This window comes from Urocitellus parryii, chromosome 13, assembly GCF_045843805.1.
Source record: "Urocitellus parryii isolate mUroPar1 chromosome 13, mUroPar1.hap1, whole genome shotgun sequence".
NCBI lineage: Eukaryota > Metazoa > Chordata > Mammalia > Rodentia > Sciuridae > Urocitellus > Urocitellus parryii.
This window is the reverse complement of record NC_135543.1, coordinates 70,512,256-70,539,194: the sequence shown is the minus strand read 5'-3', so window position 1 is coordinate 70,539,194 and position 26,939 is coordinate 70,512,256. Positions and strand designations below refer to the sequence as shown.

General features: G+C 36.9%; 1 protein-coding gene across 5 annotated transcripts in view; it reads left to right on the top strand.

Annotated features, from left to right (window-relative positions):
* Auh (AU RNA binding methylglutaconyl-CoA hydratase) overlaps nucleotides 1–26,939 on the top strand; it is a 156,470-nt gene that overhangs the window by 7,977 nt on the left and 121,554 nt on the right. For 4 of the 5 annotated variants that reach the window (XM_077792315.1, XM_077792313.1, XM_077792317.1 and 1 more), the window contains exons 2-3: nucleotides 9,781–9,848; nucleotides 9,960–10,047. The exons of the other annotated variant lie outside the window; for it this stretch is intronic. In XM_077792315.1, the coding sequence (XP_077648441.1) occupies nucleotides 9,781–9,848; nucleotides 9,960–10,047 (156 nt within the window). The remainder of the gene's footprint in view (nucleotides 1–9,780; nucleotides 9,849–9,959; nucleotides 10,048–26,939) is intronic. 5 annotated transcript variants of the gene reach the window in all.

The following is a 26,939-nucleotide window of genomic DNA, read 5'->3' as shown; positions in this document are numbered from 1 at the left end:
GATTATTGTTATCATGGCATATCTTTCTCCTTACATTTGCTTTTACTCTTTTACTTTGCATCTTAAATATTTTAAGGAGGTGTCTTATAGACAACGTGTAGTTTGGTATTGTTTTTCTTGGTCTGCCTGACAGTCTGTCTTTGTTCAGAGTAGTCGTGGTTTAGATCGATAAGATGTCATTCTAATTGATATGGTTGGATTAATATCTACCATATTTATAATTGCCGTTTATTTTTTGCCTTGTTCTGTGTTCCTGTTTTTGTCTTGTTTCTTCTACCTTGTGTGGATGTGTTTTTTCCCACTGCTGGGAATTGAACCTAGAGTCTCATGCATGCGAAGCACGTATTCTTCCACTGAGCTACATTCCTGCCCTATGACTTCTGTGGTTTTAATTAACATTTCTGTGATTCAGTTCCCCCCTTTTTGGCATATTTAGTTTTTATAGTGTTGCCAGTATTAGTTATCTTCTTATTAGTATATCCTGTAAATACATGACTTTCTAATACCCTTATTAGAAATACTCTATAAAAAGAAAGGACTTAGTTTGGCTCAGGGTTTGGAGGTCCATAATCAAGTGGTCCCGTATCTTTGGGCCTCTGAAGCGCATGGTGGAGCAAACTGCTCACCTGCTGAACTAGGGGGCAAAGAGATGGAGAGCAGGGTCCCACAGTCCCCTTGAGAGCACTCCCCCAGTGACCTAAGGGCCTACCTCTCAGAAGTTCATAACACTTTTCATAGTGCCACCCTGGGGACCAAGCCTTTATTTATTTATTTTTGGTACCAGGATTGAACCCAGGGGTACTTACACTGAGCCACATCCCACATCCCCAGCCTCTTATTAAAAGCATCTTAGGGCCTCTGCTAAGTTGCTGAGGCTGGCTTTGAATTCTTGATCCTCCTGTCTCGCTGGGATTATAGGTATGCACCACTGTGCCTGGCCCCAGGTTTTTATTGTATGAACATTTGCAAACATTCAGCATCGCCCTATAGTTCATGATATACATTTAGAGGTAATCCAAGTCTATTTTCAGATAACACTGCTATTTCAAGATTCATGGGTATTTTGTAATAAAATACTGCTAATTCCTTTCTCCATTTTACTTATACATAAACACACATAATTGAACATGTTGCTGTTATTATTTTGAATAAATTTTTATCTTAGACCAATTAAAATAAGAAAAACAATGCTTTTAATTCTACCTTATTCCTACTCTGATGCTTTACTTTCTTATGTAAATCTAGAATACTGACTTATATAATTTTCCTTCTTTCTAAAAAAATTTTTTTGTTCTATTTTTTTAATTTGTTCTTTTTAGATATGCATGACAGTAGAGAGTATTTGGACATATTATACAAGCATAGAATATAAGTTATTCTAATTGGGATCCCAATCTTGTGATTGTACATAGTGTGGAGTTTCACTGGTCGTGTATTCATGTATGAACATAGGAAAGTTATGTCTGATTCATTCTACTCTTTCCTATGCCCATCCCCCCCTTTGTCTTTATTTCCCTTTGTCTAATTCATTGTGTTTTAGCATCTGCATATCAGAGAGAACATTTGGCCTATGGTTTTTTGGGACTGGCTTATTTCACTTAGCATGATAGTGTCCAGTTCCATCCATTTACTGGCAAATGCCATAATTTCATTCTTTTTTAAGGCTGAGTAATATTCCATTGTGTGTATATTACATTTTTTTATCCATTCATCTGTTCAAGGGCACCTAGGTTGGTTCCGTAGCTTAGCTATTATGAGTCGAGCTGCTATTGATTGATGTGACTGCATCACTGTAGTATGCTGATTTTAAGTCCTTTCTGTATAGATTGAGGAGTGGATAACTGGGTCAAATGGTGGTTCCATTCCCAGTTTTCTATGGAATCTCCATATTGCTCTCTAGAGTGTTTGCACCAATTTGTAGTTCCACTAGCAACGTTTGAATGTACCTTTTCCTCCACATCCTTGCCAACATTTATTTTTATTTATATTCTTGATAATTGCCATTCTGACTGGAGTGACTTGGAATCTCAGTGTAGTTTTAATTTGCATTTCTCTAATTACTAGAGATGTTAAACTTTTTTTTTTTTTCACATATTTTTTGACCATTTTTATCTCTTCTGTGAAGTGCTTGTTCAGTTCCTTTGCCCATTTATTGCTTGAGTTTGTTTTTTGGTGTTAGGCTTTTGAGTTTTTTGTGTATCCCGGAGATTAGTGTTATATTTGAGGTGGAAGTGTCAGATTCTCTCCCATTCTGTAGGCTCTCTCTTATGTTCTTGATTGTTTCTTTGCTCTGAGGAAGTTTTTCAGTTTGATCCATCCCATTTGTTGGTTCTTGATTTTACTTCTTGTATAAATAATTTCTTCTAATAATTTTTGCAGGCAGATCTACTGGCAATATATTTCCTCAACTTCTTTTTTTTCTTTTAATCTGAGAAAGGCTTACCTCTGCTTTGCTTTCAAAGGATATTTTTACAGTTTTAAGAATTCTAAGTTGCAGGTTCCCCCCCCCCCCAACACTTTAACTATAGTCATGTGTTGCTTAATGGGGCACGCATTTTGAGAACTATGTCATTAGGTAATTTTGTCATTGTGTGAGCATCATACAGTGTACATAAACGTTGATGTTATAGCCTACATAGCCTGCTGTTTATATAGGATGTATAGGGTGTGTGTGTGTGTGTTTTGCTTGTGGCTCCTAGGGCCATGATGAACAAAATAATTTGAGACTAAATTAAGCATGAGAAAAAATGATGGAAATCATGAGATGTGTTAAACATGCGATATATCTGGTTACTGCCATTGTAACATAGTGTGCTGTTTTACAACAAAATTCTATTAGTAGAAGGAGTGCACTCTAAAATAATGATTAAAGAAATAGCGTAGTAAATACATAGACCAGTAGCAGTCATTTATTACTATTATCAAGAATTTATTTGCTATACATAATTATATGTGCTATACTTTCATATGACCGGTGGCACAGTAGATTTGTTTATGTCAAAATCATCAGAAATATGTGAGCTATGTATTGTGCTGCAATACTGGGATGGATTTGACATCAGTAGCTGATAGGAAAGTTTAAATTAGTTATAATCTGTGGGACCACTGTTGTTTATGTGATCTGTCATTGACTGGGATGTTCTCACATGGTATAGGCATGACTGTATTTCACTCCAGTCTCCTCTTGCTTACCTCATTTCTGAGGATAAGTTGTCTATAATTTTTTTCTTTGCCCCTTTTAGTTGAAATTTTGATTCTCTGACCTCTTTCAGGATTTTTTTTCTTTGTCTTTGATGTTCTAGAATTTGAAAATGATGTGTCGGGATGTAGTGTTTTGGGTATTCATCCTCCTAATCTTCTATGCCTTTCCTGAATCAGTGGGTTAGTGTCTGTCATTAATTTGATATTATTGATCATTATAGTTTCAAATATATATGTAATTATGTGTATATTTATGCATATGTATATTTATATTTTGCACTGGGGATGGAACCCAGTAAAAAGTGGACCACATCTTCAGCCCTTTTTATTTTTTATTTTGAGACAGGGTCTTGCCAAGGCTGGCCTCAAATGGTATATGCCACTGCACCCAGCTTGGTTAGTTTTTTCTTTTCTCTCTTTTTCTTTCTGGAGTTCTCATTGTGTGTGTTACTGCTTTTGGTCTACAGTTCTTGGATCTGGTATCATTTTCTTTCTTTTTGTTTTCCAGTTTTGGTGATTTCTGTTGTGCTATCCTGAAGCTCAAACAATCTTTCCTTAGCTGGTGACTGGATTTCTCTGGAGTTTTTCTCTCTCATACTTGTCCATATGAAACTTCAGCAGTTTGCTCCAGTTTCCTTACCTCAGCAGTAGTTCTTGTGGAGATTTATGCCTTTTTATTTTATATTATTTATATATTTATTTTATTTTTTTTTAGTGGTTGGTGGACCTTTGTTTTATTCATTTATTTATATGCAGTGCTGAGAATCGAACCGTGCTTCACACATGTGAGGCAAGTGCTCTGCCACTGAGCTACAGCCCCTGCCCTGAGGTTTATACCTTTGAACTTCTGCTCAGACAAGCCACAGTTCTCTGTCTCATTAATTTTGGGGGGCAGCAGTTAGTCCTGCTAGGCCTCTCTTTTCTCATAGTTCTGATAAATTATTGTTTTTTTAGTTTCTTTTTTTTTAAATTTTTTTTTTAAAGAGAGAGGGGGGACAGAGAGAGAGAGAGAATTTTAACATTTTATTTTTATTTTTTCTTAGTTCTCGGCAGACACAACATCTTTGTTGGTATGTGGTGCTGCTGAGGATCGAACCCGGGCCGCACGCATGCTAGGCGAGCGCGCTACCCGCTTGAGCCACATCCCCAAGCCCCTGTTTTTTTAGTTTCTTCAGGTTTTTTGTTTTTTTTGTTTTTTTGGTTAGAATTGAGTGACAATTTCTGGCTTCTTATGCTGGACTGCAAAGTGGAATTCCAAGTTCATTGTTTTTGATTTGTTGCAAATTGTGTTTTCTAATTTCATTTTTGGGTTGTTCATTATCAGTCTGTAATTATGTGAACTTTCCTGAATTCCTTTATTAGGGCTTTTTTTTGGATCTGATTTTCTCTTTATAGGATTATGTCCTTTATGAGTGGGAATTACTTCTTCCTTGCAAATTTGTATGATACTTAGTTTCTGTTTCCTTTTCTTTCCTTTTGGCCTAATTGACTTGGCTAGAACTTCCTGTACCATGTTAACATGGCTGTGGTGAAAATAGGCATTCTTCTCATTCCTTATCTTTGAGAAAGACTTTCACTTTCATTGCTGAATCTGGTGATGTCAGCTGTGGTTTCTCATAAATGCCCTTTATCAGGTTGAGTTAAAGTTTCTATCTCTTACTAGTTGTTGCTTTAATTATTTTATAATCATCCAAGAGAGTTAGGCTCTGTCATATGCTTTTTCTACATTAGTTAAGATGATCATATGATTTTAAGAATTTTTTCTTTATTCTATGGATGTGGTGTGTTACTTTGATTTTAGTATGTTGAACTTCTCTTGCATTCTTGGAATAAATCTCACCTGATCATGATGTCTAAAGCTCCTATTATGCTTTTGGTCTACAGTTCTTGGATCTGGATTGGTTTGCTAGTACAGACTGAGCATCTGTACTCTGAAAATCTGAAATCTGAAATGCTTCAGAATTTGTAACCTTTAGAGTTTTGGGCATGTTGCTATGAATGGAAAATTCCATACCCTACCTCATGTGACAGATGGCAGTCAAAATGCAGGCAAACTAAAAATAGTGTGTAAAATTGCCTTCAGAATACTTATAGAAGGTGTATGTGAAACATACATTAGACTTTGGTCCTGTCCTGAAGACATCTCATTATGTATATGCAAATATTTTAAAATCCTGAAAAAATTTGAAATGTCTTCTGGCCCCAAGCATTTTGTTTTTTGTTTTCTTTTTTTTTTGGGGGGGGGGTGGGAAGGTATGATATGTCTTTATTCTATTTAATTTAATTTTTCTTATATATGACAGCAGAATGCCTTACAATTTATATTACACATATAGAGCACAATTTTTCATTTCTCTGATTGTATGCAAAGTATATTCACACCAATTCGTGTCTTCATACATGTACTTTGGATAATGATGTCCATCACATTCCACCATGATTTCATCCCCCTTCCCCCCCTTCCCCTCCCACCCCTCTTCCCTATCTAGAGTTCGTCTGTTCCTCCCATGTTCCCCCTCCCTATCCCACTATGAATCAGCTCCTTATATCAGAGAAAACATTCCGCATTTGTTTTTTTGAGATTGGCTAACTTTACTTAGCATTATCTTCTCCATCTCCATCCATTTATCTTGCTTTTTTCTGATCCATTCTTTGTATTGTGGCCTCAATGACCTTTTTTTTTTTTTTTTAAATTGTTATATATGACAGCAGAATGCATTACAATTTATATTACACATATAGAGCACGATTTTTCATATCTCTGGTTGTACACAAAGTAGAGTCACACCCTGAATGGCCTTTTTTTAAAGCAAGTGTGAACTTAGAAATAAATTTTTACAACTTGTTAAAAGCCAGTAGAAGAAACCTGTAGCAAGCATAACAATTGATGAAATGGCAGAAGCATTCTCATTAAAGATGTTGATAAAATAAGGAAACTTGTTATCTTTGCAAATCGTCTGTATTCGTTTTGTAGTTCTAGTTAAAGTAAAATGGTAAGAGAAGGAAATGAGACATTTAAGTCACCACTGGAACAGAAAAATGTTACTGCCAACATTTCTAGATGATGATTGATCATGTCCTTGGAAGATTGAAGATAATCACTCATTAAATCTGTTAACTGTTCATAAATTTTCTAGGAAAATACTAAAGATGATACCACAAAACTTTTCATATACTTATAATATGTGATTAGAAATTATAACTGAAATAGAAATAAAAGCCTTCACAAGAACAAGTAGCCTTCCAAAACATGTGCTAGAACTATGCCTGAAAGCCTACAGGTCCCCCCAAAAAGAATGAAAGACCTAAAAATGTGGAACATTACACCATGTCCTGGAAGAAAATGATTTAATAGGCAAATAATAAAAATAGGTAATTCACAAAAGAGTTAATGAACATTTAACTTAGTTAACTCAACTTTAGTTCAGAAAATTGGTGAAACTTATTATAAAAGGACATTATTTTCCCATATATTGTCAGAGATATGATATTCAGTATTGAGTGATAGTCCAGGGATTCTCAGTTAACGTATTTTTTAGGAGGCTCCCTTTATTGTCCTGCTATAAAGTATATAGATAATGCAAGCTCCTTAAAACATGCTTTAAAAAAAATCTCTAGATGTAGTATGGAACAAAGGGAACATAAATTATGGTAAAAACGTCAATTTCATAATATAAGTTCAAAAACTGCTGGAATTAACTATGGTAGAAGCATTTTGATGGAATTTTTAATAATGATATCAGCAGTATCTAGCAAAGTTTATGATAAAACATTAGTAACTTAATGCACCAAAAATGTTTGTGCTAGAAGGAGAGATAGTAATTAGGTACTTGTGCTGTAAGTTTTACGTGTGTCATATCATTTGGTCCTCGCACCATGTCTCTCCATGGCATTTGGAATTATTTGTATCTTAATGAAGAAACTGAGGGTCAAAGTGGTTAAGTAACTTGCCCAAAGTCAGATAGCTAGTAAGTAATAGACTGGGATCTGAGCCCCAGCTCAGAGTCTGCATTCTTAGCTTCTGCCCCTGGAGTTCGTACCTCAAAAGACATTTCAGCTTCCCTTTAATTCAGAACCGAACTCAGGAGCTTTACCCCCCTCCAGATCTCACATTGGTCATTTTTAATAGATTTGTTTCATTAAATGTCATTTCCTTCTGTCCATTTGCTGAAGCCAGGAATCCCAACACTTCTCTTCAGTTCAGTTAATCCTTAGTCCAGTCATCAGTGACTCATTTTAAATTGTACCTTGAATAGCTTGTGAATCCTTTCAGTTCCCTTTATTTCTACCACTGTCAGCCTCAGCCAAACCTGACATCTCCTGACTGGACTACAGAGTGTGCCTTGAGCTTCTATCCTGTGCACTTCTGGCTGATCCCCTTTCTCGTTTTGTGTGTGTGTAGGTGTGTGTATATCTGCTCCAGAGGTTACTCCTTGTTCTTAGGATAAAGGCCAGATTTTTAGCAGGACTTGAAGGGACATTGAGTCCCTCATTGAAGACATTGAGTCTTGTACTCTCTTCTCCATTCTCCTCTCTGTGGACTGTTACTGGTTTGTGCTTTTTCCTGTGGGGAAAAATGGGACCAGGACTGATTTATGCCTTCTCCTGTGTTTCCTCTGCCTGGAATTCAGCCGTCTTCCGGCCTTCCCACCTTAATGCATTCTTCTCAGCTCACCTCAAATAGTGGGTAAGCTTTTGTTAGCCATCTCCCTTTGTCCCCAGACCATATCAGTTCTGGCTATAAGTTACTATATAGCATATCTATAGTAACACTTGTATACAACATTTTGATTATATAGTCTGCTGATTATTAATTTATCTTTCCCTCCTAGACTCTAGTTCCTTGAGGGCTGAGCACCAAAATGCATACTCAATATAGTTTAACGAACACATCTCGTTCACAGTTAGCTACTAAACTGAAGCTTGAATGGTGAGCCATACTCACTGAAGTGTGGAGTTTGATTGCTCCTTACTGGCTAAAGGTTCTTAACCTCTTCAAGTCTTTCCTTATCTGTTAACTGAGAATAAAAGTAGTGCCTACCTTTTGGATTGTGAGGATTATGTGAATTAGCAGGGATAAGGCACTGGAGCAGTGCCGGGTGCATACTAATGTGCTCAGTTAGTGGAGCCCTTGTCATTCCTGTTGAGACCTATTCAGGGTCACGCAGTGTTTAACGTACAGCCTGTCGTAGATATCAGTTCTCATGTTCTTCTCCATCAACTGAGATCATTTGGAATTCTTAAAACAACGCAGTTTCTTGAACAGACGTGTACATTTCATTGTCTTCATTTTACTCAGTTAAAACTAAGGTCCGTATTCAGCCCAGTAGAAGGGCTGATATATAATGCAAGTTTGTGCTTACCCAGGAGACAAGAAGGCTGAGTACAGGTTGCATAGGATTTTGATTATCCATTTATGGTCTTTGAATTCATGTAGTTTGAAATAAATTATTAAAAAATTTTAAGGAGAGATGAATTCTATGAATAAGAATTGCTTTTAGAAAATTGATCTGCTGCAGTTGGAGTGGGGGACTGTATTTAGGTGATAGTCTTTGATAGAATTAGGAGAGTTAGGAGGGAGATCTCCATTTTTATAAGATGATGATCTTTGTTTTATATAGATTGAATTTGAATTGCTCATAGGTTTTTAAAATAGAAATACCCTCAGGTTTAGTGTGTGGGACAGAAGTCAGGAGAAAAGCCTGGGGTTGAAATAAAGAGAATTATGTATTATAACAAAAAGCATTAGTGAGCTGTTAACTGGTATATCAGCAGGAAAACAGATCAGGTAATTTTTGTATGTGACAAGGTTTTGTTAGCTGTTATTTCTGTGTACTGTGTGCTTGAAGTGATGAAGCCACATTTTAAGTACTGTCTTATAATCCAATTGTTCACTAATAAGTGACCTTCTCTAGTGTGTCTGATTTAGTGATTTAAAATTTAGTAAAATGTTACATTTTATCTTGATGATGCTTACAGAGATAAATTGAAGGGTCATGAAGTTCTTCCCTAAAAGTAATGAACATTAAGCTCTAGTTTGATTTTATAAGTTCTTTAACTATCATAGTTTTTTAAAAAACTGTTTATCTTATATAATGATGAGATACAAGATAAACAGTTTTTTAAAACTGTGATAGTTATACAAAATACATGTATGAAGATGTGAATTTGGTATCAACATATATAATCAGAGATATGATAAATTATGGTATAATGGTATATTAAAAATTGTAATGTAAAAATAAATTTAAAAAAGGCATAAGTTGATGACTATGCTAATTAGCTTAACAAGGGCAAGCATTTCACCATGTATACACATATCAAAACATCTGGTTGTATATTTTAAATATATATCACTTTATTTGTCAATTATACCTCAATAAATCCAGAAAATAAAAAAAAAAACTGTTTATCTTATAAAGGAAACTAAATATGAAAATAAAGATGAATAAAGTCTTGCAGGAACCTTAAGGAGATGGTAGGTCTGTTAAGTCCCAAGGTAGCTAGGTGAACTAGAGTCTGTGTTCTTGAATGTCTCACTAACTCAAGTGTTATGCTTTCCCCCCTTCCCTTAACCAGGAATCGTGGTGCTTGGAATAAACAGAGCTTATGGCAAAAATTCACTTAGTAAAAATCTTATAAAAATGGTGAGTGTAAAGATTAAACTGTTTGCTTCTAATTTTAAGATATAGTATTGGTATCAATCTGAAAATGATCTTTTTTTCTTTTTCTTTCCTGTTCTTCCTATTTTGGTTTAGTTATCAAAAGCTGTGGATGCCTTAAAATCTGATAAGAAAGTTCGGACTATAATAATCAGGAGTGAAGTCCCAGGGATCTTCTGTGCTGGTATGTAAATGAATTTTATTGTGAAATTATATTTAAGGTTTAGTGTTTCCTCAGTAGTGGCCCAGTTTTCATTCAAATGTTCTGTGGTTTTGGTTTAAACTTCATTACTGGCAACAACTCAAGTCTGTTTTTCATGAGAAAAATAACATGTTTACTCTGTCAGCACTAGAATCTTTTGCAACATGTGGGTTTGGTAAATTCTGTATTTACCAAAAAAATATTTTGAATCATTAAAATTTGCTTGTGGTGCATACATAAATCATATTTATGAAACATCAATTGGGAAGGAAAAATTAGGTGTCCTACCAAAACATTATGCCCTGTATGTTAGTTGTTCAGAAGATACGCGAATTGACTGGCAGTTGCTGCCTCATCTCAGAGTGCCAAGTATAGATAATTTGCTTTGAAGATGGGTGTTTATGGTAGTATCCAGGTGGAGGCTGGATGTGTCTGTGCTATCTGCGATAGCAAAAGATAACTAATTCACATATACATTCTTGTGTTTGTGTTGCATATCTCAAAGCTAAACATCAAGTTATTTTGCATTTTCCTTATTTCCTAGTATTTCTAAGCCAAGATATTAAATGAATCTGTTTCAACAAGTGAAAAATGTGTGTGATCAAAATAAAAAAGCTGATAACATGCAGCATCATTATTATTAATTTATTTATTTACTAATAATCAAATAGAGACAGAAGTTGATTAAAGCATAAAACTATTTTATTTCAACAAAAATATAAATAGGGTAATTTCCTTGAAGTAATCAGACATTCAAGTCAGTGCAGTGTTTTATTCATTGAACAAATTTTTATAGAGTGTTTAGAATTCTATATTTGGAACAGTTCTTAGAACATGAGGGTATATTTGTAGACAGATGTTTTTAGAGGTGCCTAATTATGGCCTGTATTCTTTAGTTACTCAGTCTTTTTAGGTTTTAATCTATGGCTTCCACTGTAAAACATAGAATTTTAAAGTATTAAGAAATATTCATTGCAAAAGTTTTGGCTGTGGTAAGGTTTTATTGTTTTCTTATAATGTAATGTAGCATACCTAAAAAAGGATTGCTTTAACTCCATTTGGGTCATCGAAGAATATAGACTCACTGTCCTCAGATGCTTGGGTGATGATGTTAGGCATTCAGGCTTCTGTTTTCACATTTGTCAAAGTTAGTGCCATCTGCCTAGTAGGGTTGGTGGAGACTTTGATGTGACAGTGTAGAGAAAGCACAGTGCACTATATTTGTCCCTTCCTACCCTTAGGGGATTGGTTTCAGGACTCCCTGAACCTTCGCCCTCAATTCCCTTCGTGCTCCCAATTTCCATGAGTACACAGATCAGCAGGTGCTCAAGTCCCTTATGTAAAATGGTGTGGTGTTTGCATAACCTACCCACATCTTTCCATATACTTTAAATCATCTCTGTATTACTTATGTTACCCTGCTGCAACCAGTGTGGCCAAACTAGCAGTTCCGGCAAGGGGCGATGGGAGATTAGAAGAATAAAGACTCAAATACGAAGATTTTTGAAGATAACAGATGGGATTGGGTGGAGCACTGCTCTCTGAAGGAGAAGCAGGTCTGAAGACTCATGCTAGCAATCTTTATTATATATGGCTCATTCAGATTCAAGATATTCTTTGCAAGCATTATTCTTTGTATTCATGAAAGTTAGCAACATTATGCAGCTTATTCCTCAGTTACATTCTACATTTGCAATGTGCAACCTTAGGAGGTTTGTGTGTCCCTCAAGAAAGTCCATTGTCTAAAGTTACTGTTAATGCAGGCAGGTTCAGGAGCAGCAGAGCTGGTGAAACATTGTGGTTGTCCCAGGAACTGGGTGCCTGAGATCAAGGTCCAGACTGATAAGACTCTTGCACAGAGCTTCCTCATGGAATGCATTACCATAGCAACTAGGCATCTTGCACCTTTGCAGATTAACTTTCCTAGGCCAACTTTAACTTTGCCACAGCCATGAAGACATCAGGGACCCCAATTTCAGACACTCCCATCTACTTGTCACCGCTCTTCACAATGCCAAATACAATGTAAATACAATGTAAATGCTATGTAAATAGTTGTAATACTATATTGCTTAAGGAATAATAACAAGGATACAAGTCTGTACATGTTCAGTACTTATGAATCCCCCCCCCCACACACACACAAGTATTTTCTGTCTGTGATTGGTTGAATCTGAGGATGAAATCCATGGATACAGAGAGCCAACTGTATCCAATAAGTGATAGCTGTATGTTTCTTATAAAGGTTTTATACTTATTTTCAATTCTTTTTCTTGAGCAGTGTGAGGAATTTAGACCAAGAGAATTAGGATTCTTATGTGTGTAACTTTTAGGACAGGGTTAACATGGTTTTGAGGTAAAAGGCTCCCATACCATGACTGGTGGCTGTGAGGTTCTTTTGGGGCTGCAGGGTAGCTTATTAGAAAGTTGTAGTGTTAGGATTTTTAATGCAGCCTCAAATAAAAGGTATAGTGTTAAGTTTTAAGGCAGGCTCAAATATATGAATATACATGAATCTTTGAGGAGTAATGGTGATACTGTGAGGGAAGAACAGCACCTAAAAAAATAAAAATAAGTGTTGTCGGATATAGTGGTGCACCCCTGTAATCCTAGCAGTTTGGGAGGCTGAGGCATCCCAAAAGGGATGGGGATGTAGCTTAGTGGTTAAATGCCCCTGGGTTCAATCCCTGGTACCAAAAGGAAGAAGAAGAAAAAAAAAAAATAGAAGTGTTAACATTCATCTAACTGTTCTTTTTCTGTTGGTAATAGATTTGTAATTATCACACTGTAATTACTGGTAGAATTTTAAATTTTTTTTTATCTATTTCTTGGTCTTGGTAACTCATTTGTTCTTCATCTCTACATTAGTAATATTGCTTGAAAAAGGCTTAGTACTTCAGTACAGTTTGCAACTATTAGAGGTTGCCCTTTCCCCCCAAAGGGCACATTAAATAATGTACCAGCTGCTGTTTATCAGTTGAGTAAGAGCTTTTGAGTACCATCCCATCTACTATCTTTGCTTTATGTACTTTTAAATTTTTACATGATCAGGGTCATCTTTCATATTTTAACTTATGACATTTGTTACTATATTCTGCCCCAAATCAGTGTTTGATTTGTAGAAAAATTGGGCCAAGTCATTTATTTTAGTTAGTGTATCTAATTGGACCATTCGTTCAGATTTCTCTGAAAGGTTTTCTTCTCTTACAAGTACTTGAAATAGGTAGGCCACTGGGGTCTGTCTGTATATATTTGTGTGCATGAAATATAATTCCTGGTAAATAAAGTCTCTTTACCATTAAAAGAGTATTCAAACTCATCATAACCTATATTTGTCATAAATATCTTAATTTTAATCAGGCTACATTTATTTGTTATTGTTGAAGAATTCAATCTTTCATGTCATAAAATCTGTAATTTCTTTTCTGAAGTAGCAGTAATAGTCTCTTGACTACAACATCCTCAGAAACTGTATATTCATTTATTGGTTATTCTTGTGGAAGAAGAATAACCTTCCCTGTCCCCACAAAGTCACTCATTTTCCCTCTTCCCTCTTGGCTTTCACAAAGATTTCTGTATACATCAGCATTCCAGTGGTACCTTGTTCATTTCTAAAAACCTAAAAGTGTGTGAAGTAGTTGTGCCTCACATTTCTTTTTTTAGTATTGGGGATTGAACTCAGCGGGTGCTTAGCCACTGAGCCACACTGCTAGCCCTTTCTTGTATTTTATTTAGAGACAGGGTCTCACTAAGTTGCTTAGGGCCTTGGTAAGTTTCTGAGGCTGGCTTTGAACTTGGCATCCTCCCCTCTCAGCCTACTGAGCCTCTGGGATTACAGGTGTGCGCCACTGCACCCGGGTTGCCTCATACTTCTTGAGCATATGAGCTGCTCTCATTCTTTGAGAATCATCTTTTGTCTTCTCAGAACCTAACACCTAATCCTTTAAATAAAGCATTGATTTGCTGATGCTGTTGCAGTGTTGTTGGGATGAGTTTTAAGTAGCTTCTTTGAGTAGTCGCAGACCACTTTTCTTTTCACTGATAGTGTTTTGATTGCTGACTAGATTCATTTCCCTATATCCTTTTCCTAAAATGGTAGGAAAATAGATAAGATTCCTGCATTGTATTGGAGGTTGGATCACATGATTTCTAATTTCCATTTATTTAGAATTGATAACTATATTTCACTTACATTTTTAATTTTTAATCAAATTTTACATTAAAAAACATTATATCAAAATGTATAGAAAATTATACTGAGAAATCTCGATTATTTCCCTAAGAATAATAATTTAATAATTTTTATCCTTTAGTATTTTATTGTGTTAATATATATGTCTATGGATGAATATAGACATGCACTTATCGGAATATTAAGCAACTCTTTAAAGCAATACATATAAAGGCTATGTATGATGGTGTGGAAAACACCTAAGAGTAGACAGTTGTATACAGAATGTTATGCCCATTGTTACTCTAATTGTGTGAAATGTCTATTAATAAAATCATGATTTAGGGTGGTATTTCATTTTCTTGAAACGTTTCTGAAATGATAAATTTTATTAACAAATTATATTAGGCAACTACATATAAAGTAATAACTTCAAAAAATTATAAAATATGTTCATCTATTTTTCTGTTTTGGTAACTTAAATTGTAACATCAGCTGAGTTCCAGAATTATTATTAAAAATTTGAGAGGCAGAATTTTAGACTGAAAAGAGATGTCAAAGAACAATTCTGATCCTTTCAAGTTGTAGAATTTCAGTTTGTAGAATCTCTGTGAGGTGAAGGACCTGATTAAAGACCCTTAGCTTAGTTACTTCTCTTGATTCCAAAGGCAGGGCAAGCACTCTGCTGCAGAATCCTCCCCCTTGGCCCTGCCTGTCAGTTTCCTTTATGTGTTTTCAATCTAAAATAAAAGAAGTATGAAGACTTCTTTTTAAAGAAATTTTTGCAATTAAAATTTTACGCACTTACCCATCTTAGTGGCCCTGTGGCTTGGGAATCACTTTTGTATACCTACTTGTAGATTAGAACACTGCTTCTGGGTTCATGGCCTGCCTTTACTTCTCTTAGATATTGAGAAATAGCATTTTGATAATCAACCTTCTTGTGAAGCATTGGCTACATAATGATGAGAGATTGACTTGAATGTGTGCTGCTGCCCCTATATGTTGTAGAAATTATTTATTTCTTCACTTTAAAAAAGTTTATTTTTTATGTACACAAAAGATAAAATAATTGTCACTTTGAAATGTTTAGACGCTCAAAATTTTAATGTATTTTACCTATAATGAAATTAGGGGAGAATTCTTTTGCTTATGCTATTGCCTTAGATGGAAATTGTAATCACAGTCATCTGTTTATTTTTGTTCAACTCTTCTAATACTTCCTATCAGAGTGCATGTGCATTGTTTTTACCATAACATTTAAAATGAAATTTTATGAGAAATTACTGAGATTGAGAGTTTTTTTTGTTTGAAATTCCTCAAATAGCTGATAAATAATTCTTGGTAATTGATTACTGTATTTAGAACTCTAAATTGAGTGTTTCACTGAATTATATCAGTGTGGGCTTTTTTTTTTCCCTCTCAAATAAAGTAAAGGTCGTTTTGCTTCTGCTTTTGAATTCTAGTAAATTGTGTTATGACTAAAGACTTCTCACTAAAATTGTCAACATGCGTTATTGAATACTTGTGTATTGTTTAAATGAATACAGATGTCATGACAGGAATAGTTATGTAGGAGCCTGTGATCTGTTAACTATTGTTTCAGATTCTTAATTGTTATATATTTGCCTAGTAGTCACTTTGAGAGTTTGATAAGTAATGTAAAAGGGACATACACCATGAATATATATTAGTTCAGTATGTCAGCATAGAGTTTTTATTGTTGTATATGATTAAAAATTATTGAGATATAACTTACTTGCAATGAAATTTACCATTTTTAAGGGTATTAATGAGTCTTAACCAATGTTTGAACCAAGATTACACTCATTATAAAGATCATATTCATAACTTTAAAAGCTTTCAGTCCCTTTCCCTTACTCTGAACTCTTATTAAAATCTAGGTCTTTGTGTTGCTGCTGTACTTTCGTCTTTTCTAGAATTTCTTATAAATGAACTCATATTCTAGGTGGTCTTTTGTGTTTGGCCTCTTTCACTTAGTGTAATAATGCTTTGAACTTCACCCATGTTTTGTGTTTCAGCAGTTTCATTTATTTGCTGAGTGTGCTTTTTATTTCCTTGCTGAATATTTATTTTATATGCTGAGTAGTCCATTGTATGAGCTGCTTTTTTTTTTTTAATTTTTCTGCTCATCAGTTGATAGTTTCCATTTTTTGGCTTTTGTCTTCACTACTTCTGTGTTAGCTTTTATTTACTATAACAAAATACTTGAGTTAACTTAAAAAGAGGAAAAAAGGTTATTTTGACCCATAGTTTTGCAGGTTCCAGTCCATGATCTATTAGCCCCATTGATTTGGGTAGCATATCATAGAGAGAGTGTGTGGAGGAGCAAAACCACGCACATCAGGAGCCAGAGAGCCAAGGAAAAGGAGAGAAAGGTCCAAGGTTCCTTTCTAGAGCAGGCCTCAGTTGGATTAGGGACCTCCTAAAGCCTCTACCTCTCAAACTTTGTCCTACCATCTACCAGTACTGCTACCCTGGGGACCATTCTTTAACACCTGGACCTTGGGGGAGCTTTCAGTATTCAAACTGTTCCAGCTTCCGTGACCATTCGTGTACAAATCTTTTTGTGATTGTGTGTTTTTATTTCTCTTGGGTAAATAGGAGTGGACTGACTCAGTTTTATCTTAACTGTGTGTTTAATTTTGTAGGAAAATGGCAACTGTGAACAAGGCCCTAGGTTTGATCCCTAACACCAAAAACCCAAACAAACAAAACCCAAGAAACTTCTAGCTCTTTTCTGTATAATTTTGCATTTTCATCAGCAGTGTATTAGAGGTCTAGGAGTTCCACATGTATTCCTACACTTTATATTATCAGACTTTTTAATTGTGAGCCTACTAATAGATATGTAGTCAGATGTCACTGTGGATCCAATTTGCATTTATCTAATGACGTGAATTTTGAGCATCTTTTCTTGTACCTGTTTGTCATCTGCATATATTTTTTGTGATTTGTGTGTTCAGGTCTTTATTGCATCTTCTAGAATTGTAAGGGTTATTTATATTATTCTTGGAACAGGTCTTTTATAGAATGTGTGCAGATTTTTCTTCCTGCTGATTGGCTTGCCCTTTTCTTTATAGTTTAAGAACAAAGATTTTTCATTTGGAGACTTTCTTATCAATTCTTTTTCTTTATGATTGATAACTTTCTTATGAATTAAGGAATGTTAGTCTATCTCAAACTCAGAAAAATTTTCTCTGTGTTCTCTTCTAGTACTTCTGTAGGTTTTATATTTTACATTGAGGATGTGATGTATTATAAGTTGATTTTTGCATATACCATGAGATAGAGATTGAGATATGATAGTATGATTAAAAAATGTATTAGGGACCTCCCAAAGCCTCTACCTCTCAAACTTTGTCCTACCATCATAGCAAAGGGTCCTAAAAACCCTGAAAATTTCCTGAATGGTGAGAAGGCCTTCTCTTTGATAGAGATGATATAAGGTATGGCTGCCAGCTGGCTTCAGGATGGAGATTTCTAGTTAGGAAAACAATTGTGGCATCAGAGGGTTAGAAATTCTAGCATCCTTGCTCTCAACCACTGGGTTATAGCGAGGGGCAGAGATTTGAGTTCAGTCACCAGTGACCAATGATCTAATTAGTCAGGCCTGTGTAAGAAACCTATGTTAAAAATAGTGGGATTCAGAGAGCTTCTAAGTCGGGAAACACATTGATGTGCTGGAGAAGACGGGGAGTGCCGCATCCCTTGCCCTATGAATCTGTTTCTTCATAATACAGCTATAAAAGCAAGTAAAGGGTTTTCCTGAATTCTAAGAGTTATAGTGAATTAATGAATCTGAGGAGGGGCTTATGGAAACCCCCAATTGGTTTCCATAAGTTAGTCAGAAGTATCAGTTGCCCTTGGGATTTGTGGTTGTTATCTGAAGTGAGGACAGTTTGGGACAACTGAGCCCTTAGCTTCTGGGGTTTGTACTAACTTTGGGAGTTAGTATTAGAATTTAATTGGATTGTTGTATACCCAGTTGGTATTGGAGAATTGGGATAGACGACCCCCCCCCCAAATTTGGTATTAGAAATAGTATTAGAAAAAATAATATTGTTGGTGAAAGCTCAGTCCTTGTCCCTGATGCCAATCCAATAATGTGGACACGGTTTTGGAAAAAAGAAGGAGAAAGAAGGTTTATTGCTTTGTTATCAGAGGAGAAACACAAGGTACTCCTGTCCCAAAGGCTGCAGTTCTCCCCATCAGCAGGAACAGGGGGCGTTTAAAGAGGTGACTCAAAGGCTACATTCCACAGGTTCTGTCTAGATGTCTAGAGTCATAATTCACTTGTTAATTTGGAAGATAGTCATTTCTGAGATCTTCTGGTGCCATCCCCAAAGCCTAGATGACTTTGTTCCTATGGTGGGTGTCTACTAGGGACAGATAACTCTGCCCTGGATGGAGAATAAAGGTAATCCTGTTTCCCTTGATATTAGGGATGGGGAGGGAGATTAGGAAGGAGCAGGGAGAGAGGAAGAGAAAGAAACATGTCCATTTAAAAAATAAATTGTAGTGTTAGAGCAGCAAGGCGTATATTCAAAGCATAAAGTGGACACTGTTGCAGTATCATGATTGGTGTCCGGCATGGAGTTTGCTAGATGGACTCACAGAAGTCAGAAGAGTGCTCTACTTAGCTTGTTACCATTTCTAGTTTATCCACTGGCTAAAAGTAAGGAAGAACCAAATATTGTCTGTAAAAAAGTAAATAATAATAGATCACCTCATTCTCCTATTCAGTCCCCAGGAATACAGTGTACAGGAGGCAGAATCCAAGGCTCCCAGAGCTGCTGTGTCTGAATCCAGGAGCTTGTGAACATGTGACCTTACATGCTAAAGGGGACTTGGCAGAGAGGAGTTTTCTTGATTTACCCAAAGGGCCCAGGGTAAAATCAAGGGTCCACATGAGAGGAGACAGAAGGAATCTGAGAAGGAGAAATGACGAGAGAAGCAGAAATTATAGGGACGCAAAGAAAGGGCCCTGGGCCAAGGAATACAGACAGCCTGGAGAAGCCCAAGAGGCAAAGACGCGCGTCCGGAGCTTCTGGGAGGAAGGCAGCCACGCCAGCCCATTTCAGACTTCTGCCTAGAGCTGCCGAGTCGCCCCTCTGAGTCTGTGGTTGTGGTCCCGCAGCGGGGAAAAATGATGCCAAGTGTGCGAGGTGTCTTCTACTGCGGCCGCCACCTTCTTCCCAGGCTCCCGCTGCTTGCTGTCTCCTCCTGTCCACTTCCCTTCTTACTCTGTGCCAGCCAGAGCTCATTCTCCTCCTGGGCTCATGGCTCTGTGTTCCCTTTGCTTGGAAAAGCCTCTGCTCAAATGTCATAGAAAGTGGTTCTCATCACTTTTGCTGAAGCAGACCTCCCTGCTTCCCCCACTTCTGTCGTGTTTTTCTGTATTTAGAACTTCATCTTTGAACTTTTCAGTTCCTCAATTTATTTTTCACGGTTTATTATCACTATTATTTTCACTACTTATTTATAACCCTCACCCATAGTTGGGCTTCTTCCCTGCCTTCAGGGGAAGGCCTATTGCCAGAACAGTGTGTGGACCGTAGAAGGTAGTTTAGCAAGTAGTTCACAGGACGGCTGTGTCAACAGTTTTGAATGGTGAGGAAGTAACATTGGCAAAGTGTCATGATTAAATAAAATGAGCTTTGTTACACAGGACATGTGTAGGTGGCTTGTGTGGTTAAGAAGGATGACTTGTTCTTGAGATAATGTCAGAGTCTCACAGATAGGAGATTATAACTAGGGAACCAGTAAAAGCTGACCCTTCTCTTCCCCTCATGAATTTGAAGTGGGGGACTGGTGTGGATTAAAGTATCAGTTTAATTACTTACTGTTAAAACGATTTGGAAATGTGATTTAGACACAGGTCCAAATGGATTCTCAGTTCTTTCACTGCCTCCAATAACAGAGATGCTTTGGAAGGGCAGAGTTGCTTGGGGGTGAGCAGAGAATAGGCTGCTCTGGAAGGTGGACAGATGATCAGAAGACCTGAGCTGTTTTCCCTTAGTCCCCTCGATCCAAGCTGACTGGCTGGGTTGTAAGGAGGGCCTTGGGGCAGCGAGGAGCAAGAGGGTCTTCCGAGAAGCAGGCTGAGCCAGTTCTTGAGCTGGGTCAGGATTGGGAGAGCTCCAGCTAGAAAAGCAGAGTTAAACAACTTAGAAAAAAGTGAGCTTTTTATCAGTCGACTCTTGGCAGTTGATCTTGAGCAGTTGATCTTGCTTTCTTAGGGGTTTCTCTGGGAAGTGGCATTATTCTGGCTATCAGCAAACATTTTTCAGTCATAGGCAGATATTTTAGGCTTTTGGGCACCTTACAAACTTCGTCACATATTCCTTATTTTACTTTTAAAACCCTTTAGAAAAGTGAAGACCATTTTTGAGGGCTGTATTAGTAGTCCATTTTGTGTTATTGTAACAAAACACTTGGGTCAGGATACTTTATAAAGAAAAGAGATTTATTTTGGCTAACAGTTCAGGAGGTGCAGGGTCTAGGAGCCTCTTTCGATGATGGTCTTCTTGCTAACAGAGTCCTGAACAGTAGTGCAGAGCATCTCATGGCAAGAGGCAGGGAGTATGTGTGTGTATGTATCTTCTGGTCTTTCTCCATCTTCATGTAAAATTATCGGATTCATTAATTGGCTGCACCCTGATGACCTTATCTAATCCTATTCACATCCCAGAGGTCCAGTCTCTGAACCTTAAGTTAGATTAAATTTTCACTCTTTTCATACCTCATGCTTGGGTAAGACTGGCCTGTCCTGGCTGCTGTTTACTGACCCATGGTCCTGACTCAGTTGTTTTCTCTCCTCTTTGCTTAAACCAGTCCATTCCCTGGAACCTGGCCCCTCTGCAGCTGCAGGAGCCAGGGTGAGAGACATTGGGCGGAGGGAAGAAGCCAGAGAGGCCTGGCTGTGGAGGTGTTATGTCTTGGCCTGTAGTAAAAGTGTTCACGGATCTGCAAACAGCTGGACTACTCATAGTTCAAGAAATATTTTGTTGAGTGACAGCTCATGTGGATGAATGTTAGATTGGAAAGTGAGTACCAATTAGAATGATCTTGAGGTTTATGGTTTCCAAAAACCCCCTGAGGAGAATTTCCATGTGAGTAACTTTGGACTTTTGGGGACAAAATAAGATTGAGATAGATGAAGGTAGTCAGTATTTTTATATTCTCTGTAAAAGTAAAGGCAACATGGTTAATAAATGCCAATCTAGAACTGGGGTTGTGGCTCAGCGGTAGAGCGCTCGCCTCACACACATGAGATCCTGGGTACAACCCTCAGCACCACATAAAAATAAATAAACAAAATAAAGATATTCTGCCCATGTATAACTGAAAAAATATTTTTTTAAAAATGCCAATCTAATTTACTCACGTTAAAAGCAATCCTTTCATGTGTTTGGAGGAGATGGTCCAGCACCCTTACTCCAGCTCAGTCCAAGGTGCGGAGTCTGGTTTTGTCTAGTGGGAATGGGGTTTGAGGAGTCAAGGTCTGGGGGCTCCATGTGCTCATTATTGTTTCATTGTCTTTGCTACTAGGCCCTTTCCTGAGACAGAGCTCAGAAATAGATAAATTCTATATTATATACATACACATGTATTTAAATCAATTCTTTATTTATACGTTGAAAACCATGAGTTCATATGACACCTGTGTTTCTAGTTCAACACCGCAGAGTTCGCATCTTCTCTTCTCCCGTTCCATATTTGTGTTGCCAGCTCAGTCCTGTCATACTCAGAAGGAGTTTCAGAATTGCTGATCCAAACCACTCTGACAAACAAATTGCTGATCCAAAACTCTCTAACCAGAACTTATTATTTATTTATTTAGACTGAGAGTATATGATCTGTAATCATAGGTGATACTAGCAGTATTGTTTTGAAAGTTACTTATGTTATTTCTCCTTCATTGTAGTTGTTTTATTTATTGAAATTAAAGCTAGGTGTATGTACTTTTGTTAATTTTATTTTCAATACATAAAATATTAACTTTGGTTTCAAAAGTCAAAACTAGTTAGAGATAAGAGAAGTATCTTGCTCTTTCCAATCCCTTTCCTCCAGTTCTTACCCTTAAGGGAGTTAATGGATGTCATTAGTTTCTAGATTATACTTCATATGCTTCCTTTTGCAAAATTAAGGATATATCCACGTATTAACCTACTTACATTCTTTCTTACATAAGTTGCAGTGTGTGTCTGTGTGTTTTGTAGTTAGCAGTACCTCCTGGGCATCATTTCATATTCATAGAAATGTGATACCTAGGTGTGTATGAGTGGTTATTGAGGCGTTTTCAAGATGGAGAGGTTACCACAGTTTGCATGTGTATGGAATTGATCCTGTCCTTGTGGAGAGGGAGAACTGATGTCACTTTTAGTAGAGAAGCTTTGAAGTGTGCCAGTGAGGCTGGGGTGCTGGACAGAGTGGGAGGTTTTGGTTTTGGTTGGTAAAAGGATACTTTATTTTGAGGAAAAAAAAATGAAGTCCTGTTTATTAGAGTCTTAAATTCGGATAGAATTCGATGACAGTGAAGGTACTATAAAAACTTACTTGATAATTTTTAAAGATTCAAGTTTTATATTGAATGGGAGTTAAATGTGACTTGGGATCCTAGGTGAGGAGGTGTGTGTTATTTAGTGCTCGAGAAGCTGTGAGGGGAGTCTTGTCTTACCAAGAAGGCAGTGCTCTTTGACATCACCTGGTTCCTCCTAGTCCAAATTTTATCTCGAAATTTCCTGTAATAATTGAGACCAATAACAGTCTCTACCAGTCAAGATCCGTTTATTGAGAAGAGATAAGAACTGAAGCAGAACCAATTTATCATTCATAAATCATCATCTAGGAGATGGTGAGTTCTCATTGTCATAACAGAAAAAATGATCAAAATTGACTTAAACTGTAAGGCTGTTAGGATTGCCTGAATCCAGAGATTCTGAATTTTTCTGTAATTCCTTTGTGTTTCCTCTGTATTTGAGCTTTATCCTCAGCTTGGTAGCCTGAAGCTTCTGCAGTTCGGGGCTTTACATCCACATATGACCTTGTTGATGGGAAGAGAATACTTCCAATCTAAAACCTGTAGCTCTCAGGCAGATCTTGGTCTGACTGCTTAGGAGAATGGACTATCCTGATTAGCTCAAGTCAACTGGGGCCCACCCCTAGGGGTGGGGGGTAGGTTAATTTTTCCAATATGTGGATGGGGAAATAATGAGGGCAGACGCCAGAACAAAAATAAGGCAACATTAGGAAACATAATGAGAGGCACAGATGCTAAGTTGAAGGTCATAGTCAATAGATGGTTAGTATTTACGGTTTTTAAAAATTTCTGCTCTCACCTGTTTTCATTGGGGCCCAATTAACAAGAAAACATGTATTTCATTCATTCTTTATTTTTTTTGAAGTGCCTTCTACATGTCAGGTACAGTTCTAGGATCTGGGGATGTAGCCATGAATAAGTCAGAAATAACCTCTGCTTTTGTGGAGCCTCCAAAGGCAATGGGAAGGACCTCATGGTTTTGCTAAGAGGATGTGTATGATAGTATTCCTAAATCTTCTGTGGTATCTGCAAGAACATTTACATTATGTAGCTTGTAACTTACATATAGGAAGGCAAATGTGTGTACAAAGGGGATGGGAAAGAAATAGATGGCACAGAAATAAAAACTAATCATTGGCTTGATTATTCTGACTTTATAAATCTAACAATGAAAATATTTTGAAGTCAGGGATCAAAGTCTTCCACTGTCTTCTCAACAAAATTGAGCCATCATCATTTCAAAAGCACTGCATTTCTACATTGCAAATGCAAGATGAACCAAGAGTAAATATATATCTATTAGAGATATATTTGAAATATATCTATTGAAATATTTATAAAGTCAGTCTTTATAAACCTGTGTATTCCAGGTTCATGCATGAGTTAAACAGTTTGATTCAAATGACTCATCCCTTTATGTGTGTTTGGGTATATTTGTGAGCATGTATGTGTATATTTGCATATGTGTATGTATATATAGGGTGTGTGAATATAGATTTACATGCATATACCAGGAAGATGTATAATAAAATACAGTTTTGCTGTGTTTAATTTTTTGTTACGTTTACTAATAATTTTCACCTTCTTTTTACTTTCCCTTAAATTATTTGTAAAATGACTAAATATTAAACAAAATCAAGAGTCGACTGGCCCCTTCTGCTAGAGTGTTGGCTATTTTGCCTAGTCTGCTGAGGGTTAATGTTAGGCACGTATATGGATCATTTTTCGTAGTGGTTGATGACAAGGAATTCTTTTCAAGTACACTTCAAAAGTTGTGGAATACAGGTTACAGGTGTGATACACTGTGTTTTAGGAAAGAAGAAAGGCTTACATGAATAAACTAAGCATCCAATTTCAGTGACAGAAATAACTACAGAATAAGCTCAAAATAGTGTAGAAGGAAGTGAAGTGAGTCTAAACTAATGACATGGAAAACACAAATTCAGTAATCAGGAGAATGAAGCCTATCTGATTCTTTGAAAAGTCAAATAGACATTTGACAAGATTAATCATGGGTGAGGGAACAAATACAAAATAGGTAAGATAATATTGAGAACAAAATTATTCTAGTAAATATTCAGGATTTTAGGTGGGATGGATAAATTACTAGAAAATAAAACTTGCCCCAAACTGACTTACTAGAAAATTTTAGTAATCCCAGAACAGTATGCTGTGGTTAAACATCTTTCCACACAAAAAGCACCTGGCTTTGAGAACTGTTTTAGTCAGCTTTTCATTTTTGTCTGACCAAAAGACCTGATAAGAACAACTTAGAGGAGGTGAAGTTTCTTTTGGCTCACGGTTTCAGAGCTTATGTCCATGGTTGACCGACTCCATGTCTCTGAGCCTCAAGTGAAGCAGAATATGGTGGAAGCATGTGGCAGAGGAAAGCAGTTCCGAGCTGAGCTTGGCATCGAGGAAGTGCGGAGAGAGAGCTCAACTCACGGGGACAAACTATAAATCCCAGTTTGTGCTCCCAGTAGCCTACTTCCTTCAGCTGCAACCTATCTGTCTACCGTTGCCACAGTTAATTCATATCAGTGTATTAATCCAACTCATAGTCTAATTATTTCACTTCTGAACCTTCTCACACATGAACTTTTGGGGGACATCTCATTTCTAGACCATATCGGTGTCTTTGAAGTAATATTCTACCCAAATGTTCACGGAAGAGATTACACTTTTTTATACACACAGAAGAAGAGGACACTTTCCCAGCTCATTTTGTGAGACCAGGAAAGCCCTGATACAGTCACCCCTTAGGAGCAGCACAGGAAAGGAAAACAACATACTGCTTTCCTGATCTTAGCTGGGCTTATCCCGGGATACACAGAGCATATGCTCTATCTAGTGCTCTATCTAGTTGGAGATTTAGCTGTGTGAGAGCCATTGGTCATCTTATCTTGATCTTTGGTTTGAATGGAGGGAATAAAAACCCTTGTGGAGTGGGCTCAGGAAAGACCAGGGTGCTTGAATTAGTACCAGATGTATACAAACACTGGAATGATTGAGAAGTGATGACTTCACTCACAGCACCATAAGGCTTACAAACTTGGGAGCAGTTTCATCTTTTGCTTCTGTGGAAAATGTAGCTAATTTCTCATCCACTAGGTTGGCCCAGTTTAATAAGTCAGGGTTCAAGAGAAACAGAACCAATAGGATATAAAAGGAGATTTATTATGAGGGATTGCTCATCCAATTATGCAGATGGAGAAGTTCCAAAATCTACACCTGCAAGCTGGAGACCTTGGAAAGCCAGGGGTATAGTTAGTCCAAGTCTAAATGCCTGAGAACCAGGGGAGCCAACAATGTAAATTCCAGTCCAAAGGCAGAAAAAGATGAAATGAGTTCAAGCAATAAAGCAGGGGGAAAGAGGGCTGAATTCCTTCTTCCTCTGCCTTTTCAGGCCCTCAATAGATTAGATGATGTTCAACCACATTGGGAGCACGGTTCTTCAAACCCCAAATTGAAATGCTCATCTCATCCTGAAATGCTCTCCTAGATGCACCCTTTGATCTGCTTAATCATGTTAACACATGAAGGTAACCATCACAGTAAGTATGGCAGGGCCACATACTGGAGATAAGGTGGAGCAGTGCACTGCTGGTGGCAGTGTGCAGAGAAGACCACTTTGGAAAACAATTTGGTATTAGTGGCATCATTATCCATGGGTATATGAAGTAATGGGAAGAGAGGAGATGGTTCTTAATTCCGATGCATTATTGGTAAATGTTTACACTCAGCATTTAATAGCAGTTTCACAATATATTTATGCTTTAGTCAACTCTGTGCTAATAATGCTTGTAATGAAAGTTCAGTCTGGAAAAAACTGCCACTTTATAGTTACAGGAAATTGAATAAAAACTAATTCAGTTATATACATATGTGGATGCAAGAAACTGACAAGGCTAACAAACGATTTTAAGATATCGACACTGGTTATATGAGGAAAAAAGTTACAGGAAAGTTGCTGTGGTTTGAATATGATTTATTCTAAACGTAACATTGAAGTTTGATTGTCTTTGTGGTGATTTTGGGATTTGGTCTTTAAGAAATGATTAAGTCAATAAGAGATTATACTATTTTGTTTTTTTCAGTATTGGGGCTTGAACCCAGGGTGCTGAGAGAGTCTCTCTA